This window comes from Oncorhynchus kisutch, linkage group LG4, assembly GCF_002021735.2.
Source record: "Oncorhynchus kisutch isolate 150728-3 linkage group LG4, Okis_V2, whole genome shotgun sequence".
In the NCBI taxonomy this organism is placed as follows: domain Eukaryota; kingdom Metazoa; phylum Chordata; class Actinopteri; order Salmoniformes; family Salmonidae; genus Oncorhynchus; species Oncorhynchus kisutch.
Genome location: NC_034177.2, coordinates 44,163,854 through 44,187,639, shown reverse-complemented (window position 1 = coordinate 44,187,639; position 23,786 = coordinate 44,163,854). Strand labels below are relative to the sequence as shown.

General features: G+C 41.2%; 1 protein-coding gene and 1 non-coding gene across 5 annotated transcripts in view; both read right to left on the bottom strand.

The window, feature by feature from the left end:
* vac14 (vac14 homolog (S. cerevisiae)) overlaps positions 1-21,336 on the bottom strand; it is a 29,756-nt gene extending 8,420 nt beyond the window's left edge. Inside the window, exons 1-12 of one of the 4 annotated variants that reach the window (XM_031823023.1) lie at positions 21,201-21,329; positions 20,988-21,112; positions 18,928-19,078; positions 18,510-18,677; positions 18,376-18,438; positions 16,627-16,734; positions 16,267-16,376; positions 16,038-16,159; positions 13,921-14,058; positions 13,552-13,695; positions 9,002-9,065; positions 7,478-7,537 (exon numbers count right to left, since the gene is read on the bottom strand). In XM_031823023.1, coding sequence (XP_031678883.1) covers positions 7,478-7,537; positions 9,002-9,065; positions 13,552-13,695; positions 13,921-14,058; positions 16,038-16,159; positions 16,267-16,376; positions 16,627-16,734; positions 18,376-18,438; positions 18,510-18,677; positions 18,928-19,078; positions 20,988-21,064 — 1,205 coding nt within the window. In that variant the 5' untranslated portion in view covers positions 21,065-21,112; positions 21,201-21,329. Of the gene's footprint in view, positions 1-7,477; positions 7,538-9,001; positions 9,066-13,551; positions 13,696-13,920; positions 14,059-16,037; positions 16,160-16,266; positions 16,377-16,626; positions 16,735-18,375; positions 18,439-18,509; positions 18,678-18,927; positions 19,079-19,829; positions 20,236-20,987; positions 21,113-21,200 lie in introns of those variants that run through there. The other 3 variants (XM_031823025.1, XM_031823022.1, XM_031823024.1) reach the window with 3 other exon arrangements.
* On the bottom strand, positions 9,392-9,462 carry trnag-gcc (transfer RNA glycine (anticodon GCC)). The gene has a single exon. It is a non-coding gene; the product is annotated as a tRNA-Gly (tRNA).
* Positions 21,337-23,786: the final 2,450 nt, after the last annotated feature.

Sequence of the window (23,786 nt, the reverse complement as noted above, 5' to 3'; positions counted from 1 at the left end):
AATTATAATGTTTATATTTCTCTACCATAAGCAGCCTCCGTCAGTTTTAGAGAATTTGGCAGCACGTCCAACCAGCCTCACAAGCGCAGACAAATCACAATAGCTTGAAGATTTTGCAAATACATGGCACCAGTCATGAGGCATGGCACAAGCATGACATATCGTCTCCATGCAAAACAGAGATGTCAGGTCTAGTTAAAAACAAGGCTTCACTGTAAGTAATCCAATAGCTCAGACAAACTGGTAGGATTGAGTGGCTCAAAGTAAAGTTGTTGGCTACTGACTAGCATTGCGATTCTACAAGTAGAAACGGCAGGTTCATCATGCAGCAGGTCGAGCTTTTGTTCAAGCAAGAGAAGGAAAGCCTCCCACTGTGATAAGTACCTATCTGCAGTGAGATTCACAATGTGTTTCATGCATAATAAGGGTTGCAAGGAGCAGTACGTCACTAAAGGTTGTACTCAGGGCTTTGCTGTAATCTAAGCATTGTATGGAGTAGGACACCACATTTTTAGAGGTTGAATGGAGTACACCACTAATCTAAGGGTTATAATACAATAATAAATACAGTCAGGTCCATAATTATTGGCACCCTTGAGAAAGATGAAAAAAGACTTGTCATTTTATTACTACATAAATGCTCAGACAAAGATATTTGGTTTAACAAGTAGTAATACATTTAAAAAAAGATGGGGCAAAATTGTCACCATGATTTAATCCTCTAGCACCCTCCCAATTCTAATTTATTTTTTATTTTTTTATTCCTCACATGTGCTTTGGCTTTACATGTATTACTGTGTTATTATTCTTAATTAGTTTACATGAACTTAATAACCAACCCCCTTTTAAACCAAAAAATATCTATGAAAATTCCTATTTGAAAGCCTAAGAAGCCTACGGGCACCATTTGTCACCATGCTGCTTTTTGTTGCCTTCAGTAAAAAATAGAAGACCATGAACAAAAAGTGTGTGTAAGCTTAAATTTTGGGCTCCCAAGTGGCGCAGCGGTCTAAGGCACTGCATCTCAGTGCAAGAGGCATCACTACAGTCCCTGCTTCGAATCCAGGCTGCATCACACCCGGCCGTGAATGAGAGTCCCATAGGGCGGTGCACAATTGGCCCAGCATGGTCCAGGTTTGGCAGTCATTGTAAATAAGAATTTGTTCGTAACTGACTTGAATAGTTAAAGGTTAAAGAAATAAAAAATGTATATAAATGCTGGTGGTGTTTAGACTTCCCAGCTGATAATTGGCCATTTTAAATCGAAACAGGCACTTACACTGCAACAAAGTATGCCTTTTTTTTTACTCAATCATAAATATAACCGGTTTTAAATTATCACTTTTTAAGCGGATGCAATAACGGCTACATGTGCATACTAGCTCGGAAAATTTGTATTATATTCTTACAATAAAGTCATAATATTAAATAATGGCACTTCATGTTTCATAGGAAAGACCTTCCTAAAATAAAGTGTACAGGCAACTAAATTGATTTATTCCACTTTGGACTTAAAAATGTAGATGTTGCAAAAGCCCGCATCAGCAGCTTGCATGTGTGGAACCCATTTATGTTAATTAACGGTCAATTACCGTGAGACCGACAGTTATTTGCTTCACAATCACTGGCTGACAATTTGACCGCAACAGCCCTAGCTCCACCCATCTCTTTAAGGAGTCAGGTGAGGACATGTGCTAACAGATTGAGTATGGTAGTGTACTAAACAACCAAAGATTAAAAGGTTGGTTTATACTAGGTCTATCGACATGTCTGTACACAATTGTCACAGTGAAATCATGAACAAACTATCATCACCCGAGAGCAAACTTTTCGTTGTCGTAATGAAAAAGTATAAAACACAAAAACAGGCTGCATGACAACAGCAGCCTGGTGGTCCAAAATAGTATAACTGGTGTATTTTAACACCAATAAACCCATCCATTTAAAAATGATTTTTGTATATGTCAATCTAGCAAACCAGGTAACTAAAAGAAACTTCCTAAACAATGTTTTGGTTCATTAAGTTAACTGGCTAGCCAGTTCAAATAATGACCATATCATAGCTGACAATATCTTAACCTTAGCTCAAATCACATCTATTTATAAAACCCTTATACATCAGCATATGTCAAAGTGCTTATACAGAAACCAAGCCTAAAACCCCAAATCGGCAAGAAATGTAGACGCTAATTTGTATTCATTAGAGGAAAATAAACTCCCAACAAGATCATTATTTAGAAGTTAGTGGCGCACTAATTACAGAAAAGCAGGGCATTCTACCGCAGTATTTTAGAACTTGGACACTGTCTCGTTGGCCTAATATTATATCCTAATTTGAATTTGGTGCAAGTCATGTTCTTCACATTACAGTCTCTGGTAAACACACACTATATCAAATCAAATATAAATGTGTCACATGCACAGGATACAGAAGGTGTAAATGGTACAGTGAAATGGTTACTTGTGTAGTGGAGTCTTCGCTAGCTAGCTAAACAATTACCCATTATCCCAACTCATGTTACTACCATGCATTAATCTGCTGGTAGGTGAAGCTAAGCAATTAGGTTCAATGTTAGCTAGCTAACATTGGGCTATAACTAGTAATGGCTTTCTGAGATACGAACAATATTACTACACAGATCATACACGTAATGTTAGCGAGCCAGCCAGCTAACATTAGCTAGCTAACAGTACGCATTAACTTCAATATGCTTGCTAGCTGGACTCTTCACTGTATACATGGATGAACGCTTCTCCTTCTGTCAAGGAAGCCATGGTTGCACTTAGTTTGAAGATGTAATCCAGTGTTTTTATACAACAGCCTTTTGGGTGTTCTCCATCCGCATATTTTCAATCAAACGTCAGAATTTTCAACATCTCCTTACATATCATACTCTGCTTCCACTGGGCCTTCCACTGATTTCAAAACTCGGTCCTCCAGAAAGTGGAGATTTGTGACACTTTTACAGTTCTTCGTGTTATCTTTAAAAAAAGCATCATTAGAATGGTTTATCTACACATACTGATCAGCTAATGTTAGACAGAAGCATGTTACATGAAAAGTTAATGAAAGTTCACGTTCCAGAAGGCATTTGCCAAAAAACGCATTGATACCTCTCCTGTGACATACGCCTAGTTTCTTTAAGTCACATATGCTACTGTTTTTCAACACCAAACCCACCACTGGTGTACGTGGTCAAAAAGCTCATGTCATCTGACTTAATAATGTCCCACATTTTTTTAAGCATACAATATAGCTCAGTATTTGTATAATTTATTTTGTACAGCATTTTGACTCATCTTTATCAAGGGTGCCAATAATTATGAACCTGACTGAATATGTGATGGGTTGTATGGGATACATCCTAACGGTTTTTATAGACTACATTCTAAGGGTTGTCTAAGTACTTGGATAGTTGGAGGTGGACTGTGGTACTCTTCAGGCCAGGGCGATGTGTCACCGTGGACACAGTGGAGCAGAACAAGGGTCTTTGGAACTTCTTACGAGGTCTCATAGGGAAGAGAAGGCTAACTTGTGGTTAATCACATATGAATGCTAAATGCAGGCTAAGTGTGGGCACACCGAGCAAAGGGAAATCATTCCAGCCGGTTGCCATGGCCACCAATACGTAAAATGTATGAATGCATGACTAAATCACTTCAGATTAAAGTGTCTGCTAAATGGCATATATTACTATTAAGACCAATATGGATATATTTTATTTTCTAGGACATCTGCATTTATTCTGAACATGCTGCCAGTGAATATTGGGATGCCCACAGGGAAGATGTACATTTGAAATACAAATACATGTTGTTAAATAAAATCTCACAATTTACAACTAATACAGCTGCAGAGGGCAGTCTATAAATTGATGAAACTGATCAAATGTGTAACTACCAGAGGTGGGACTAAGTCACTATTATTCCAGTCACAAGCAAGTCTCAAGGTGCGAGTCTCCAGTCGAGTTCCAAGTAGAACAAGCCGAGTCTCGAGTCAAGTGCAAGTCGTGCATTCTAACAGCAAGTCAAGTAAACATTTTTTTTATCTATACATGCTATGACTAGTTCAACTACCAATCTTTATTTGAGGCTACCAGACAGAACTTTAATACTGTCTATAACACATAGATTGTAATAATTACATTTTAACTAATTCTAAATGTCAGCTTCATAAGTGAATTCTCAATTTCAACATACCAAAAGACCAGTAGCTAAGCCTCTGCTAGTAATTGTTGCCTGATAACTCTTTACTTTGCAAACATACCAGCAATGGGGTAATTTTTTGATTACCAAAATGTTTTATAGCTGGATATTTACAGGAAATCAACTCTCCCTACAATTTGACGTTGGCTCTGTACCCGATCCAATTGCTGTAGAGCAAATCAGCACTCTGCTCGCTAGCTCAGTGGTTCTCTAACTTTGACCCGCGACCCCCCCCAAAAAAGCAGTGGTTCAAAGCTTGCGACCCCCCCCCCCATATGCGCACACAATCACTTCTCAAAATGTAGCTGATTATTTTTGGATTCTGAAGCACAGGCATGCTTGAGACAAATTAGTACCATACCGTAGGCTTATATCAGAAACCCGATCAAATAAAATGTTATGTCACATGCTTCTGCCTAGAATTCGAGCATCCCGGGGTCACCTCTTCAATGTTGACGTTGAGACTAGTGTTTTGCGGGTACTATTTAATGAAGCTGCCAGTTGGGGAATTGTGAGGTGTCTGTTTCTCAAACTAGACACTAATGTACTTGTCCTCTTGCTCAGTTGTGCACCGGGGCCTCCCACTCCTCGTTCTATTCTGATTAGGGCCAGTTTGCACTGTTCTGTGGAGTAGTACACAGCAATGTACGAGATCTTCAGTTTGACAATTTCTCGCATGGGATAGCCTTCATTTCTCAGAACATGAATAGACTGACGAGTTTCAGAAGAAAGTGCTTTGTTTCTGGACATTTTGAGCCTGTAATCAAACTGACAAATGCTGATGTTACAGATACTCAACTAGTCGAAAATAAGTTTTATTGCTTCTTAAAATCAGCACAACAGTTTTCAGCTGTGCTAACATAATTGCAAAAGGGTTTTCTAATGACCAATTAGCCTTTTAAAATGATAAACCTGCCTCTGTACGGCTATGTAGATATTCCATTTTTCTTTTATCAGATGTTTCCAGCTACAATACTCATTTACAACATTAACAATGTCTAAACTATATTTGATCAATTTGATATTTTAAGTGCTTTTCTTTGAAAAACAAAGGCATTTCTAAGTGACCCCAAACTTTTGAATGGTAATGTGCGTGTATATATAAACTCAGCAAAAAAAGATAACGTCCTCTCACGGTCAACTGCGTTTATTTTCAGCAAACTTAACATGTGTAAATATTTGTATGAACAGAAAATTCAACAACTGAGACAAACTGAACTATCTGGTGGCCACCAGCTGCATTAAGCACTGCATCTCCTCCTTATGGACTGCACCAGATTTGCCAGTTCTTGCTGTGAGATGTTACCCCACTCTTACACCAATGCACCTGCAAGTTCCCGGACGTTTCTGGGGGGAATGGCCCTAGTCCTCACCCTCCGATCCAACAGGTCCCAGACGTGCTCAATGGGATTGAGAGCCGGGCTCTTCGCTGGCCATGGCAGAACAATGACATTCCTGTCTTGCAGGAAATCACGCACAGAACGAGCAGTATGGCTGGTGGCATTGTCATGCTGGAGGGTCATATCAGGATGAGCCTGCAGGAAGGGTACCACATGAGGGAGGATTAGGTCTTTCCTGTAACGCACAGCGTTGCGATTGCCTGCAATGACAAACTCAGTCCGATGATGCTGTGACACACCACCCTAGACCGTGACGGACCCTCCACCTCCAAATCGATCCCGCTCAAGAGTACAGGCCTTAGTGTAACGCTCATTCCTTTGACGATAAACGCAAATCCGAAGATCACCCCTGGTGAGACAAAACCGCAACTCATCAGTGAAGAGCACTTTTTCCCAGTCCTGTCTGGTCCAGCGATGGTGGGTTTGTGCCCATAGGTGACGTTGTTGCCGGTGATGTCTGAGGACCAACCTTACAACAGGCCTACAAGCCCTCAGTTCAGCCTCTCTCAGCCTATTGCGGACAGCCTGAGCACTGATGGAGGGATTGTGTATTCCTGGTGTAACTTGGGCAGTTGTTGTTGCCATCCTGTACCTGTCCCGCAGGTGTAATGTTTGGATGTACCAATCCCGTGCAGGTGTTGTTACACGTGGTCTGCCACTGAGGACGATCAGCTGTCCGTCCTGTCTCCCTGTAGCGCTGTCTTACAGTATGGACATTGCAATTTATTGCCCTGGCCACATCTGCAGTCCTCATGTCTCCTTGCAGCATGCCTAAGGCACGTTCACGCAGACGAGCAGGGCATCTTTCTTTTGGTGTTTTTCAGAGTCAGTTGAAAGGCCTCTTTAGTGTCCTAAGTTTTCATAACTGTGACCTTAATTGCCTACCGTCTAAGCTGTTAGTGTCTTCACGACTGTTCCACAGGTGCATGTTCATTAATTGTTTATGGTTCATTGAACAAGCATGGGAAACAGTGTTTAAACCCTTTACAATGAAGATCTGAAGTTCTTTGAAAGACAGGGTCCTGAAAAAGGGACGTTTACACACACACGCAGGGGTACAAGGTATTTGAGGTAGATATGTACATAAAGCCAGGGTAAAGTGACTAGGCATTAGAATTTGGAGGGAAGTATCAAGTTGAAATCTGAGCTATAGTCTATGAACATTAGGACCGGGACCAGTATCGTGATACTCATTAGTACCATGGCAAGGAAACAGAACACGAAGCGGATTTACCTTTAGGGGAAAAGCCTGAATGTTGGACCAACATTATGTTGCCATCCAGAGTCAGTTATTTATTTTCCATGCTATAGCACACAATATTTTACAGTAGGTTTTTAAAGGAGCCAAGAGTATGGTTGCTTTGTGTTTTTTGAGGAAAAATTTAGATTGAATCATCTGTGGACCTGTTGAGGCAGTATGCAAATTAGAGCAGGTCCAGGGTGTCTGGGATGATGGTGTGTGTATGATGACCAGCCTTTCAAAGCACTTTAGAATTACAGATGTAAGTGCTACAGGGCAATAGTCATTTGCTCCCGAGTGCCACAGCTGTCTAAGGCAATGCATCTCAGTGCAAGAGGCGTCACTACAGTCCCTGGTTCAATTCCAGGCTATTTCACATCCGGCCATGATTGGTAGTCCCATAGGGTGGAGCACAATTGGCCCAGCGTCATTCGGATTTGGCCGGGGTAGGCCGTCATTGTAATTAAGAATTTGTTCTTAACTGACTTGAATAGTTAAATAAATAAATAAGATTGAAAATGTCCGTGAAGACACTTGCCAGCTGGTCTACGCATGCTCTGAGAACGAGCCCTGGTATTCCGTCTGGCCCGGCGGACTTGCAAGTGTTACCCTGTTTAAAAGCTTTACTCACATCGGGAACGGAGAGAGATCACAGTCATCAGAACAGGGACTTTCATGCAGGACTGTTTTCCTTGAAGCGAGTATAAAAAGACAGTTAGCTCATTTTGGAGTTCTGAGTCACTGGGCATCTCACGGCTGGGTATCCCTTTGTAATCCATTATCTTCTGCAAGCCCTGACACATCAGAGGAGCGTAGGAGCCCGTGTGTAATAGAATTCCACCTTGGCAGATAGCCTAGCAGTTAACTTCTTGGATATAGGGGGCGCTCTTTTAATTTATGGATTAAAAAAACGTGCCCGTTTTAAGCGCAATATTTTGTCACGAAAAGATGCTAGACTATGCATATAATTGACAGCTTTGGAAAGAAAACACTGACGTTTCCAAAACTGCAAAGATATTATCTGTGAGTGCCACAGAACTCATGCTACAGGCGAAACCAAGATGAAACTTCAAACAGGAAATGAGCAGAATTTGAGGCTCTGTTTTCCATTGTCTCCTTATATGGCTGTGAATGCACCAGGAATGAGCCTACCCTTTCTGTCGTTTCTCCAAGGTGTCTGCAGCATTGTGACGTATTTATAGGCATATCATTAGAAGATTGGCCATAAAGAGACTACATTTACCAGGGGTCCGCCCGGTGTCCTTTGTCTAAATTGGTGCGTAATCTACAAGCTGCACGCAGTCATCCAGTGATTGAGAGGAGAGAGGAGGCTTTCACGAACGATATATCGAAGAGATATGTGAAAACACCTTGAGGATTGATTCTAAACAACGTTTACCATGTTTCAGTCGATATTATGGAGTTAATTTGGGGGTTTTTTGGTAGCCAAACGTGAGGCACCAAACGGAGCGATTTCTCCTAAACAAATAATCTTTCAGGAAAAACTGAGCATTTACTGAGAGTCTCCTCATTGAAAACATCTGAAGTTCTTCAAAGGTAAATGATTTATTTGAATGCTTTTCTGGTTTTTGTGAAAATGTTGCCTGCTGATGCTAACGCTAAATGCTACGCTAGCTACGCTAGCTGTTACACAAATGCTTGTTTTGCTATGGTTGAGAAGCATATTTTGAAAATCTGAGATGACAGTGTTGTTAACAAAAGGCTAAGCTTGAGAGCTAGCAAATTAATTTCATTTCATTTGCGATTTTCATGAATAATTAACGGTGTGTTATGCTAATGAGCTGCGGGGATAATTACACTCCTGGATACAGGTTTTTTTCGTAGCTAAACGTGATGAACAAAACAGAGCGATTTGTCCTAAACAAATAATATTTTTGGAAAAACTGAACATTTGCTATCTAACTGAGTCTCCTCATTGAAAACATCTGAAGTTCTTCAAAGGTAAATTATTTTATTTGAATGCTTTTCTGGTTTTTGTGAAAATGTTGCCTGCTCCAAGTCAAGCCATTTTATTTATCAAGCTGAGCCTGAAGTCAAATTTGTGACCTTGAGTCAGACTAGAGTCCAAGTCATGTGACGAGTCCACACCTCTGCTAATTACTAACTGCACAATTCAAAATCACTTAGCACATACCTTGTGGGAGTGAAGAAGCAGATGTTGCTGAAACCCACAGACTCCTGTGACGCGTTGAGCATATCTGAAATCAGAGGTTGTTTAGAGTCAGAGCCACCAAAAAACCCTTTCAAGCTAAATAATAGCCAATGTTAATACTGGGTGCACCACTACATGTAAATTATACATTGATTGTTGCCAGTGATCGCATTGAATGATCGACAGCAATGTATTTACTGTAGCCTATAAATATTGTGCACTGGAAAACCATCAGAGGACAAGCTAAAAATAGACAATTCTGTGGGGAAATGCATTGTAACTTTAATTGAATATGTTCATGGTACAATTCATAGCAATGACAACTGTGTAACCCATTTATACAAATCCACTACCAGCGCAAAAGGAAATGCATGCATTGGCCGGGAATCGAACCCGGGCCTCCCGCGTGGCAGGCGAGAATTCTACCACTGAACCACCAATGCTTTACATGCTAGAACTTCCCTGCTTATGGCTTAAAAAGGAACTGCATTCCACAGAATAATCCAGCCGGAGAGTGGCCACCAACCAGAGTGAAGGGGAGGAGCACAGCAAACAAGTGACTGAGCGTGTCTCAAAGCAGGACGGAGGACTTTCTCAGCACAGAGACTCCGACTGAATGAGCATGTATAACAAAGGTACATTGAGAACAGACCCCTGGAGTCTCACTGACTTTATGAGTACCTTAAATACTCCTGCTGTTGAGCTGCTATTGGTCAGGGAGAGGGGTTAGTTACCAGTAGCCTAACGTGATAACCTGGCTGATGGCTGCTCATGGCACATTCTTCATGTACCACTTACCCTCACTCATCATAGCTGGCAGGCGAGGGTGCAGACCAACATGTGCAGGCGGGGGAAGGTACGGCTCAGAGCGCATTAGGAGAAGAATGACTCATCACCCTCCTTCCCTCTCCGGCCAACCCCTTAGTGACGTGGCTCTCGGCCTCATTCAAAAGAGCAGGATACACCCTATCCCCATCTAAGCATGGGTGGTTCAGTGGTACAACTCTTGCCTGCTGTACAGGGGCCGGGTGGCCCGGGTTCGTTTCCCAGCCAATGCAAAAATACCTTTTTTAGAGCTTCTGCCTTCCGATAATACTGTATAAACCAAACATTGAAGAAAAGGCATTCAAGGAACAATTGTGAAATATTACATATTTCTAAAGCTATATTCACTCCAAATGCTGTCAGTGATTTATGTCAAATACAGTTCTTATCGGGCTAAAAAGAGGCACAATTTCGATAGCATAGCTCTGTAGTACAGCTACAAGCAAGGATCCATTTGATAAGGTCACAGATGTGGCTATTATTGGGTGTATGTCAATGTGATTAGCTCCAATCTTTACAGAAAACACTTTGAACCATAAACAAAATTGGGCAAATAAATACAGAAAGACAGATATTGGTATGTATGTAAAGACACCAAATAAACAATGTACCCAGATAAATAGGGCAGGATATGTGACAGTATGCATGAGAGTCAGGCATACATAGAAATGCACATGGGATAGTACTGGACAAGAGCTTGCTAGCTAATGCTGGCTTGCTAGCAAATGATGATACATCAGTCATGGGTCCACAAAATCATGCAAATGGTACTGAACTCAGTACCAAAATCATGTTTTGACATTGCAGTGGCTATTGCTGTTTTGGTTGTTTTTTTACTTAGCGACATTGCGGATATCATCGTTTTGGCTGTTAACTCTGATCTAACTAGCTGCATCTAATCCGGAGTCGGCATGTTGACTGACGTCCTAAATTCCCACGAGATACCGCGACAGTTTTCACACTCACGGATACGGAGCCTCAGAACTAAAATATCCGGGCACGGATTAGCCACTCCCAATTTAAAACTAAATTATTATTTTTTTCACTGGCCTACACACAATAACCAATGTCAAAGTGTTATTATTTTTTAAATATATATCCTTTTTTTAATTTTTTTAAAAAAATTTTTAAATAGGTCAATAAGTATTCAACCCCTTTGTTATGGTAAGGCACATGACTACCTCATCTCTGTACCACACACATACAATTATCTTGACGGTCCTTTTTTATTTCACCTTTATTTAACCTTGTAAGCTAGAGAACTAGTTGGTGAACCAGGCGAGGCAGTCATTTGAGAAACCAAGGCTATTGAGTCTGCCGATGAGGATGTGGTGATTGACAGAGTCGAAAGTCTAGGCCAGGTCGATAAAGACGGCTGCACATTACTGTCTTTTCTGTTGGCCTTGGTTGGGGTAGCCAGGAGGAAAGCATGGCCAGCAGTAGAGAAATGCTTATTGAAATGTTCAATCTGTGGTGACCATGTTACCTAACCTCAGTGCAGTGGGCAGGTGGGGGAGTGCTCTTGTTCTCCATGGACTTTAGTGTCCCAAAACTTTTTTGGAGTTAGAGCTACAGGATGCAAATGTCTGCTTGAAAAAGCTAGCCTTGGCTTTCCTGACTGACTGCGTGTATTGGTTCCTGACTTCTCTGAACAGTTGCATGTTGCGGGGGCTATTCGATGCTATTGCAGTCTGCCACAGGATGTTTTTGTGCTGGTCAAGGGCAGTCAGGTCTGGAGTGAACCAAGGGCTATAGCTGTTATTAGTTCTACATTTTTTGAAAAGGGCATGCTTACTTAAGATGGTGAGGAAATTACTTTTAAAGAACGACCAGGCATCCTCGACTGACGGGGTGAGGTCAATATCCTTCCAGGATACCCGGGCCTGGTCGATTAGAAAGGCCTGCTCGCAGAAGTGTTTAAGGGAGCGTTTGACAGTGATGAGGGGTAGTCGTTTGACCGCGGACCCATAGCAGATGCAGGCAATGAGGCAGTGATCGCTGAGATCCTGTTTGAAGACAGCAGAGGTGTATTTAGAGGGCAAGTTGCTCAGGATGATATCTGAGGGTGCCCATGGTTACAGATTTAGGGTTGTACCTGGTGGGTTCCTTGATGATTTGTGTGAGATTGTGGGCATCTAGCTTAGATTGTAGGACTGCCGGGGTGTTAAGCATATCCCAGTTTAGGTCACCTAACAGAACGAACTCTGAAGATAGATGAGGGGCAATCAATTCACATATCAGTCAAGCAGTGAATTTCAAAACAGATTCAACCAAAGACCAGGGAGGTTTTTCAATTACTCGCAAAGGGCACCTTCTGGTAAATTGGAGAAAAAATAAATATATAATAAAAACAGACATTGAATATCCCTTTGAGCATGGTGAAATTATTACACTTTGGACGGTGTATCAATACACGCATTCACAACAACGATGCAGGCATACTTCCCAATTCAGTCGCCAGAGAGGAAGGAAACCGCACAGGGATTTCACTGAGGCCAATGGTGACTATAAAACAGAATTTAATGGCTGTGATAGAAAACTGAGGATGGCTCAACACAATACTAACCTAAAATGACAAAGGGAAAAGGAAGCCTGTACAAAATAATATTCCAAAACATGCATCCTGTTTGCAATAAGGCAATAAAGTCAAACTGCAAAGAAAGTGGCAAAGAAATTAACATTATATTTTGAATACAAAGTGTTGTGTTTTGTTGGATTTGTCCCAAACATATCACCAAGTACCACTCTTCATATTTTCAAGCGTGTGGTGGCTGCATCATGTTTTGTGTATGCTTGTCATTGCTTGTCATTTTAGGGTAAACAAAAAAAGCACTAAGCACAATCCTGGAAAACCTTGTTCAGTCTACTTAACAGACACTGGGAGACAAATGTACCTTTCAGCAGGACAATAACCTAAAACACAAGGCCAAATATACACTGGAGATACTTATCAAGATGACACTGAATGCTCATGAAAGGCCTAGTTAAAGTTATTACTTAAATTGTCTTGAAAATCTATGGGAAGACTTGAAAATGGCTGTCTAGCAATGATCAACAATCCAGAGCTTGAAGAATCTCAAAAAAAGAATTAATGTGCTAATATTGTACAATCCAGGTGTGCAAAGCACTTAAGAGAAAATAAAATAAACTGTAATCGCTGCCAAAGTTAATTCTAACATGTATGGACTCAGGGGTGTGTAAGTAAATGAGATCTGTATTTAATTAGCAAAAATTTCTAAAAAAAATAGCATTAACATTATGGCGTATTGTGTGGAGATGGGTGAGGGAATTTTCTCACTTACAACCCCGAGCGCCACCCCCTGCTATTAAAACAGCAGGGGGTGGCTCAACCACGCAGGAAGAAAAAAAACAGCACCAATCAACACAGGCTCAATTTCTGTGTGAATACTGCTTCTTTTTTTTTACTACTGTTTCACGGTATTTGAAACTTCAGTACTTTTTCAATACTAGAACAACGACTACAAAATTGACAATGAGCAGGGTGATCAGAAGAGGAAAAAGGTCAACATTTTGACACTGGCCCAGACCTAAGGTATAAAAAAATAATCCCCTTTTTCGAATTGAATCACAGCAAAGTGCTGTAAACAATAACAGGACTCCTCCCTGTTCACCTTGGAATTAACAACCATCCTTGTCATATAGGCCAATTTGGACAACTTAAAACTAAGCATCAAGTGGTAACTTACCGTTAGTGTCCCCCTCGGTCTTTGGCGGGCTGTCTTCTCTGGGTTGGCTGTCACCGCTTCCAGTTTCTTCTTCATCCTCATCATCTTCAGGGGTCACCAGCTTCATCAGGCTGTGGTTACAGGCACTGGCAGCTTCTTTGGTGCCTGGACAGGATCGGTGAAGGACAAACCTCCCGAAAGAGCAATGGCGCCATCTGGTGACTAGATTTTATAAGCACTTGCTCGTGCTACTCCCATCATACAGTACAATACACAACCACGTTGATCTGTGATAAAGGCCTAATAGTTACCATTCTTTGCTAACGCATCAAGTTATACATTCCATCTGACACCATGATGTTTCTATACTAAGCTTATGATGAAGGATACTCTTTTTGCGGTCGTCGTAGGACAGGCAGGGCAGGACAGCAGTCAGGATGCCAGAGGAGTAGGGCAGGACCACCCTCCCTGCCAGCTGGATAAACTCCCTCATCCACGTCATGGCTGTCAACTGGATTAGGTCATTGGCTAGAAGGACAGAAAGAGTCATTTTGGGGTCGGGTGGGGACTTTGATAAGATAGAACTTGGAAATGGTTCTGTGATAACTTGTTAAACTTTCAGGTGAATTTCAAATCATTCCTGAGCATTCAACCTTCATTCTGTTAGGGATAAATGTGACTAAGTCATAATTTTGTATAATGGATAAGAAAAACATAAATTAAACAGTCAATTTAAAAAGAGAAGATAGTCAAAGCAATGCAAGCGATCCCTGCCATTAATATCAGATGTCATTGCAGCATTAGAGCAGATCATTCTCATTTCCTCATTGGCTAATGAGTCACACTAACCCTGTGATGGTTATAGTGTGATGAAAGCTCAATGCTGGGTTCCTCTTACACACTAAGCCCAACTACCATCTATGGTGCGGTTTATCGGTTTTCCATTAAAACACTAAGAAATAATTATAAAATTCCCTGTCAATTTACAATGCAGAATAATGGTCCAATTACATAAGCATTACCGCTTGGGGAGGGCAATTAAGTAATCTACCGCAACCCTTTACAGACATAGAACACAGCTACAGTAACATGTCAATAGAGACAATTGATAACTTTTCAGACAAAAAAAGGACCACATCAGGTCTGTACCTTTTCAGACAGTATAATTCTGCTCCGGCATAAAATGTTCTGTATTTTTTTCCCCCTAACAATAAACATTGCTAATTGATGTGCTGCTTTGTTGTTTTATGGTAGCTAGATGTGTTTTATTTATACTAAATGTCTTAGTAAGTCACGATATTTAAACTTTAAAGTACTTTTTTAAGTAGAATGGTCAATGCTCAGGCAGGCAGGCTGCACACAATAGCTCCCGATTGTTTGATTGACAGTTCTGGTTGCCTAATGATCGATTTTATTCCCGTTGTGAAAACAGCATTCCTTTACAGACAATTAAAATGTCAGTTCATATAACCAGATAAGATTGTGTTTCTGCATTTTTTTAACAACCTAGTATAGCCTACACTAACAGAAAAACATGCGGTTGCACTTTCAAGGGGCCACATTACATTATGTCTGAAAAGCATTATCGATACAGGCTACCGGTAGCCTGCTGTAATTTAATATTTGGCAAAAACAAAGAGTAGGCTACGCCATGCTCGCAAAGACTGGCCCGAAGACATCCGTGCCATGAATAGGCTAGGATATTCTACATGCAACAGACCGAAGACACACTTGAGTCATTAGCGAAGACAGAGCAGGCAGGCCAGTTAGGGAGAGGGGCAGAACCATGCTCATATGTTTTGGTAATCATGTGCATGCCTTGCAAAACTCTTCCTCTGGTTTTATTTGAATTACACAAATTCCCCAGGCCTTTATAGCCTATAACACAGAAAATATTATTTTGTGATAACTGAACTGTGATTTTAATGTGTGGGGGGGGGGACTAAAATAGTTTTTCGGGTTAGGGATTTTTCTTAACATTAAGGATCCCAACTTCATTTTAACGTTTAAAAGTTCACACCCCTAGTTAGGCTACTGATGTTGTCATCACTTGACCGCCTGTCTTGCTGACAGTGTGCCTTTGTGGCTGGGCTATTTTATTGTTATAAAAAGAAGCTGTTACCGTGTTCCAACACATATATCTGTTTCATGGTTGTAACAAAGGCAATCCACAAATAAAAGTGATTAAACACTTGAATTTGTGGTTGACATACAGCCTACAGAAACAAATGTATATGCTATTGTGTTATCTGAAATACAAATCGTATTTTAATAATACTTAAGAACTTCATAAAAACACCCAAATAATGTTTTTGTGATAGCATATATGAAATCTATTTATTATACTGTCAGAATGACTGCTCATTAACTTGAAGGAGAGTCCCTCCAGGCCCAGCAGTTGTAGTGTTAAACAGTTGCTTACAGATCAATCTAATGACCTTTTCCTGAAATTCCACTTTACCAGTTTAACTAAAAGATTTAATGGATGATCCCAATGTGAAACTTACTGAGTTTGGACTCATCAGAAACCTGGCAATGGATGACCAGGATGTTGGCCATCTCTGCAAACTTGACACTAGAGGGAGTCTTCTTGATCTCCTTCAGGAACTCGCCCAAGACAACTTCACACCTGAAAGACAAGAAACAGTCACAGTTTCCTTCCTAGAGTACAGCAGACTGAGGGGAGAACAGCGGGTTTGGACGTGCGAAGAGTAAAGAGGAATAAAGGGTTCTTACGTCCTCCGAATCTCTTTGCTGCTGTCCCCTAAGATCTGGAAGAGTCCATCAAGGATTTCTGGCAAGTAGTCCAGGAGGTTGATGTCCGGAACAGATTCCAGAACTAATATCTGTAGCAAGGGAGAACCAGAATAACAACCTCAGCTGCTATTAATACAACTACCAGTGTATAACATTTTTCATAACACACTTTTAGGTGGGCTATAGGATAGCCAAAAAAAATAATTTAACAACCTTTAAATGGCTATTAAAGAATGGATATTAATTCATAAAGAGTGATGAATAATGATATTGCTGTAAAAGTATTCTGCTCATCAATGACATAAGTTTTAATGTGACATGGCAATCGGTTGTACTCACCCAGGATATGATGAATTGACGGGCATACTGGTTATTGGAGTAGATTCTCTCACGCAGCAGGGGGACAAACGCCACCAGGTCAAACTTGTTACTCTCCGTCACAATGTCCTGATGAAAGCAGAGATGGGTCATTGTTTTGAGGGTTCATGACCGAACTCATCTCTTACCTTAGCTGCTGTTCATGTATAACTGTGTCACTTCAGCTATTAACCAATCATTAACCACCTCATCTACAGCCTTGGTTTCTCAAATGATTGCCTCGCTTGGTTCACCAACTACTTCTCTGATAGAGTTCAGTGTGTCAAATCGGAGGGTCTGCTGTCCGGACCTCTGGCAGTCTCTATGGGGGTGCCACAGGGTTCAATTATTGGACCGACTCTCTTCACTGTATACATCAATGAGGTCGCTCTTGCTGCTGGTGAGTCTCTGATCCACCTCTACGCAGACGACACCATTCTGTATACTTCCGGCCCTTCTTTGGACACTGTTAACAACCCTCCAGGCAAGCTTCAATGCCATACAACTCTCTTCCGTGGCCTCCAATTGCTCTTAAATACAAGTAAAACTAAATGCATGCTCTTCAACCGATCGCTACCTGCACCTACCCGCCTGTCCAACATCACTACTCTGGACGGCTCTGACTTAGAATACGTGGACAACTACAAATACTTAGGTGTCTGGTTAGACTGTAAACTCTCCTTCCAGACCCATATCAAACATCTCCAATCCAAAGTTAAATCTAGAATTGGCTTCCTATTTCGCAACAAAGCATCCTTCACTCATGCTGCCAAACATACCCTTGTAAAACTGACCATCCTACCAATCCTCGACTTTGGCGATGTCATTTACAAAATAGCCTCCAATACCCTACTCAACAAATTGGATGCAGTCTATCACAGTGCAATCCGTTTTGTCACCAAAGCCCCATATACTACCCACCATTGCGACCTGTACGCTCTCGTTGGCTGGCCCTCGCTTCATACTCGTCGCCAAACCCACTGGCTCCATGTCATCTACAAGACCCTGCTAGGTAAAGTCCCCCCTTATCTCAGCTCGCTGGTCACGATAGCATCTCCGACCTGTAGCACGCGTTCCAGCAGGTATATCTCTCTAGTCACCCCCAAAACCAATTCTTTCTTTGGCCGCCTCTCCTTCCAGTTCTCTGCTGCCAATGACTGGAACGAACTACAAAAATCTCTGAAACTGGAAACACTTATCTTCCTCACTAGCTTTAAGCACCAACTGTCAGAGCAGCTCACAGATTACTGCACCTGTACATAGCCCACCTATAATTTAGCCCAAACAACTACCTCTTTCCCAACTGTATTTTATTTATTTAGCTCCTTTGCACCCCATTATTTTTATTTCTACTTTGCACATTCTTCCATTGCAAAACTACCATTCCAGTGTTTTACTTGCTATATTGTATTTACTTTGCCACCATGGCCTTTTTTGCCTTTACCTCCCTTCTCACCTAATTTGCTCACATTGTATATAGACTTGTTTATACTGTATTATTGACTGTATGTTTGTTTTACTCCATGTGTAACTCTGTGTCGTTGTATCTGTCGAACTGCTTTTCTTTATCTTGTCCAGGTCGCAATTGTAAATGAGAACTTGTTCTCAACTTGCCTACCTTGTTAAATAAAGGTAAAATAAATATAAATCAATCAATCTAGCCAAAGCCCCTTCTAAACTGACATTAAACTTCATGTTGAGACATTTCCTGGGTTTTTACTGGAATCTCACCTTCAATAGTCTGTCAAGGAGTTCAGAGCCACTCTTCACATTGGGGTCAGGATCTGCAGCAAGCTGGAGGAGAGAGCACACAACATCAGAGGTAGCCTAAAGACATGTCTTCTGAGAATTAAGACTCTGGTTACCTTGCTGAGGCCGTCGAAGAGCACGTTGAAGTGGGGTAACACAGCTCCCCTGGCCACTTTTACTATGTTGTAGAGCGCCTCACAGGCATAGTACCGCAGTCTGCTGTCTGAATCATTAAAGCAGGTGAGTACGGGCTCGATAAGCTCCTTCAGGTACAGCCCGGAGTCCTGCAAGACACACCAAACGTTAGGGATGCAATCTCAACTTTTTTTTTTTATTACTTAAATGCAGACTTGTCAAACATGTATATTAAGTAGATGCATTTACATGACATGTTGACACGCTTACAAACGTAACTTGCTGGAATGGGGTTAACAAAGGCATTAAAAAAACAAGCATGAAACAACAAACCACAAAACAACCCTGCGTAATGTACAATGTATTACAGATCTGTGTATGGGTGCCCAGAGGCTTTACCTTTCCCAGGGCAATGGAGCATGCTGCCAGGCCGATGAGGCCTCCTTTGCGGCTGTGAGGGTGCTGGGACAGGGCGAACTCTGAGGCCAGTATCTGGATAACATGTCTAATCTGGGTAGAGTTGTTCTGAGCCACAAACTCCCTCACCAGTCTGTGGATTAAGGCAACAGAGAAAGATTATGTTCATGAACATAAAATAAACAAATGTCTAGCAAGATAAGACACACGATTGAACACTACTCTGATTTTCTTGGGGATACACATGGTGTGCAATGCAGCCTTTGGACCAACACATTAGCCTCCACTGATCAACTTGGCTTAATCATAAAAAGGCATTGATGAGTTTAATCAAGAGTGTTATTACTTGGCTAGAACAAAGCCTGCCCACAGTCTGTCTCCAGCCATCAACTTATCATACAATGCAGCAACATAACCCAATCAGGGGCCTGTGGCAGGACCACCTAATGCTCTATAATCCTTTCCCATTTTAACTTTAGTGTCACATGATGCATCTTACATGTCCCAAGAATAGAAATACAAGAACAAGTCAGTATCATGTGCCTGAAAGAAAGCAGGCTTCCTAATTTAATTTCACTTAAAGGCCTCAACTTTCAAAATACAGAACATTTCAAATGATAATTTGAAGGCAGTGGGTCACATTTCACATGGTTTCTCAGGAGATTGCTTACCATGTCAAACCCAGCTTACTTGAAATTATATGGAGTGTGTGAAGTGATGGTCACATTACCGTACAAACCATTCCCACTAGCTGACTCTTACAAACGCTGCCAGTCATGCACAGGCATGAGACAGACGAGTAGTCATTTTGGAAGGCTATATATTAACCCCTACAAACACGAAACTAAATACTTTCACCAGAATGATGTGCAAGAACGACTCACTTTTCAATCTCTAGAGCAGCAACCTTCCTCTTCTCGTACAGTTTGTCGTTGAGTGCTCTGACAATATTTGGGGTCAAAGGCGAGAAGTCTTTCTCGGTGTTCATTTTCAGAGGCTTTAGCTGGGAACTTGACAGTTCGGTTAATGATAAGGGGAACGTTGTTTCATAAACTCGCCCTAAACTATTCCAATAACGACGCAAATCACTTACAGAAAACAACCCCCGATACCAAACCTGGGAATAGCAGACTTCGAAGCCTGGGATAACCTGTCACGACGGAGCGTGGCAAGATGATCGTCGCAAAGATACCTATTGATAATATGCAGCGATCGGTCCTAATAGACTTTCTCATGTAGCCATATTTCCTGGCTCACATGACTTCCTTGAAGGGCGGTTAGTCAAGCACCGATCTGAAGATCTGTTTTGAACGTCACGTGCAAATGAACGCGAGAGGTGGGGAGCTTTAACATCAAGGCTGGGTTCAGCACGAAAAAAAGTAGTGGAACGTTCAATTAAACGGGAACCTGCTAAAGATCAGCTGAAAAACGGGGAGGGGTTGGGTTTGATTTAAAAGTGCACCGCTGTCATTTAAAAACGTCACTAATTGCTGCAAGTTACACCCAAACAGAAGCGTTTTGGGGGAAATGTGTCGTTCAGTACAAACCGTTCGGGAACGTAGCAAACGTTCAACCGCAATGAATGCATCGCCAGAATGACGTCTACATAACGCACATGGTAATCAAAAAATGACCATTTTTACATTTGGAATGGGGCATCACTTGTGGGAAATAAATTATCACTGTTGCAGAAATGCGTATGCTGGCTGCTTTTAGCAATGCTTGTATTTACACACCAACGTTGCCGGAAGTTAATTTTCAATTTTGTCGAATGTTTGGTCCATATACAGTCGGAATTTTTTTTTTATGAACATTCATGCAATGTATAAGTACACAATTTCCACACCTGGGTCTGGTGACCCATGCAATTTCTCAACGATGTCAAATCAAATGTTATGTCACATGCGCCGAATACAACAGGTGTAACCCTTACAGTGAACTGCTTAACGTTACTTACAAGCCCTTAACCAACAATGCAGGTACGAAAGTATTTACTAAAACTGAAAATAAAGAGCAAAAAAAGTATGTTCCTTTCTGCTTACCTCGTGTTAAAATATGTCCCCCACAAGTTCGTTTTTTTGTGCAGGTACGGACCACATGCAGGACTTTTTTTTGACATGAGAGAAAAGTAATTGACGTTCTCAATTTTCCCCCTGCATAAGGAAACCTACGGACAAAACGATACAACCCGAATGCTCGCTTCTTCTTTTTTTAAACAGAAACTGCTCATGAGAAAATAGTAATAAAGCACTTACAGTTTGATGCCCAATTTACGATGGATAACAGCGTTTCAATACAAAATAATGAGTTCTGCAGGAGGTTGGCTAACACCTGAAATGTTCATCAAAATGGAGGAAAGCATATGTCTGGAAAGAGCCACTAGGTGGTGCTAGGAGGTAGGCCTATTCGCTCAGGTGACTTTTAAACAGCTGTTTTTTTTTTCATACAGGCAATCAGCTATAGGTCTGGTAATCACCGGTCTTGTCCTTTCGATGAGTTGAGTGTGATTGTTGATGATGCTACGGTTTTTTTGGTCTTCTTCAGACAGGAAATTGTTACTTTGACCTTTTAAAGTTAATAAAAACGAGATTGCAATAACCGATGGCTCTCAAGTTCAACTTGTTGTGTTGATAATGTTATGCTTATATTAACAATTACGAACTTTTACATCGCCTTATCAATTAAATATGTTGAATGAACATTGTAAATGTTCTGAAGGTTAATGGATGTGACATTTACTAGATATTTTTGGTCCTCGTGGTCATTTTCTGCTGTGTCCGCGATGGTGTCCTTGGATATTTTAGTTTTTTCTTGGAGAGATTATTATTTGCCTGAATTTTAACATCGTTGACAGTATTTGCTCGATTCATGTCACACAGTGCAAGTGTTTGATATCCAGTGGTGGAAAGTACTTTATCTTTCCCTGACACCCTAAAGTAGCCATTACATTTTAAATGCTTAGTAGGACAGGAAAATGGTCCAATTCACACACATCAAGAGAACATCCGTGGTCATCTCTACTACCTCTGATCTGGCGGACTCACTAAACACAAACGCTTCGTTTGTAAATGATGCCTGTTGGAATGTGCACCTGGGTATCCGTTTTTTTATGGTGCTGTCTGGTTAGCTTAATATAAGGAATTTTAAATAATTGATACTTAAAAATATTGTAGCAATTACGTTTACTTTTGATACCAAGTATATTTAAAACCAAATGATTTATGTACAGCACTTTGTGACATCAGCTGATGTAAGAAGGGCTTTATAAATACATTTGATTGACTGCTCCAAAACCTCCATTAAAAAAGCCAGACTACAGTTTGAAACTGCACATGGGGACAAAGATTGTACTTTCTGGAGAAATTATCTGGTCTGATGAAACAAAAATGGAACAGTTTGGCCATAATGACCATCGTTATGTTTGGAGAAAAAAGGGGAACGCTTGCAAGCTGAAGAACACCATCCCAAACCGTGAAGCACGGGGGTGGCAGCATCATGTTGTGGGAGTGCTTTGCTGCAGGAGGGACTGGTGCACTTCAGAAAATAGATGGCTGCATGAGGGAGGAAAATGATGTAGATATATTGAAGCAACATCTCAATACATCAGTCAGGAAGTTAAAGCTTGGTTGCAAATGGGTCTTCCAAATGGACAATGAACCCAAGCATACTTCCAATGTTGCGGTAAAATGGCTTAAGGACAACAAAGGCAAGGTATTGGAGTGGCCATCACAAAGCCCTGATCTCAACCCTATAGAAAATTTGTGGGCAGAACTGAAAAAGCGTGTGCGAACAAGGAGGCCTACAAACCTGACTCAGTTACACCATCTTTGTCAGGAGGAATGGGCCAAAATTCACCCAACTTATTGTGGGAAGCTTGTAGAAGGCTACCTGAAATGTTTGACCCAAGTCAAACAATTTAAAGGCAACGCTACCAAATACTAATTGAGTGTATGTAAACATCTGACCCACTGGGAATGTGATGAAAGAAATAAAAGCTGAAATAAATCATTTTCTTTACTATTATTCTGACATTTCACATTCTTAAAATAAAGTGGTGATCCTAACTGACCTAAGACAGGTAATTTTTACAAGGATTAAATGTCAGGAATTGTTAAACTGAGTTTACAGATACCTTAGCCAAATACATTTAAACTTCAACTGTATCCTGAGGCCGCATTTATTGTAGCTGGGAATTTTAACAAAGCAAATTTGAGGAAAACACGACCAAAGTTATATCAACATATTTGACTGTAGTACCACCGCTGGAAAACGCTCAACCACTGCTATGTCCCATTCCAGGATGCCTACAAGGCCCTCCCTTTGGCAAATCAGATCACGACTCCATTTAACTTCTCCCTTTCTATAGGCAGAAACTCAAACCGGAAGTACCCATGCTAAGGTCTATTCAACGCTGGTCTGACCAATCCGAATCTATGCTTCAAGATTGTTTTGATCACCCGGACTGGGATATGTTCTGGGTAGCCTCTGAGAATAACATTGACATGTACACGGACACTGTGACTGAATTAATCAGGAAGTGTATAAGGGATGCTGTTCCCATTGTGACTATTAAAACCTATCCAAACCAGAAACTGTAGCTAGGTGGCAGCATTCGTGCAAAACTGGAAACGCTAACCACCACATTTAACCAAGGTAGACAACAACACCTCTACTTCGCTGATCCTCAACACAGGGGCTCCACAAGGGTTTGTGCTCAGCCCCCTCCTGTACTCCCTGTTCACCCATGACTGCGGAGCCACACACGCCTCCAGTTTGCGGACGACACAACAGTAGTAGGCTTGATTAACAACAACAAGACAGAATATAGGGAGGAGATGAGG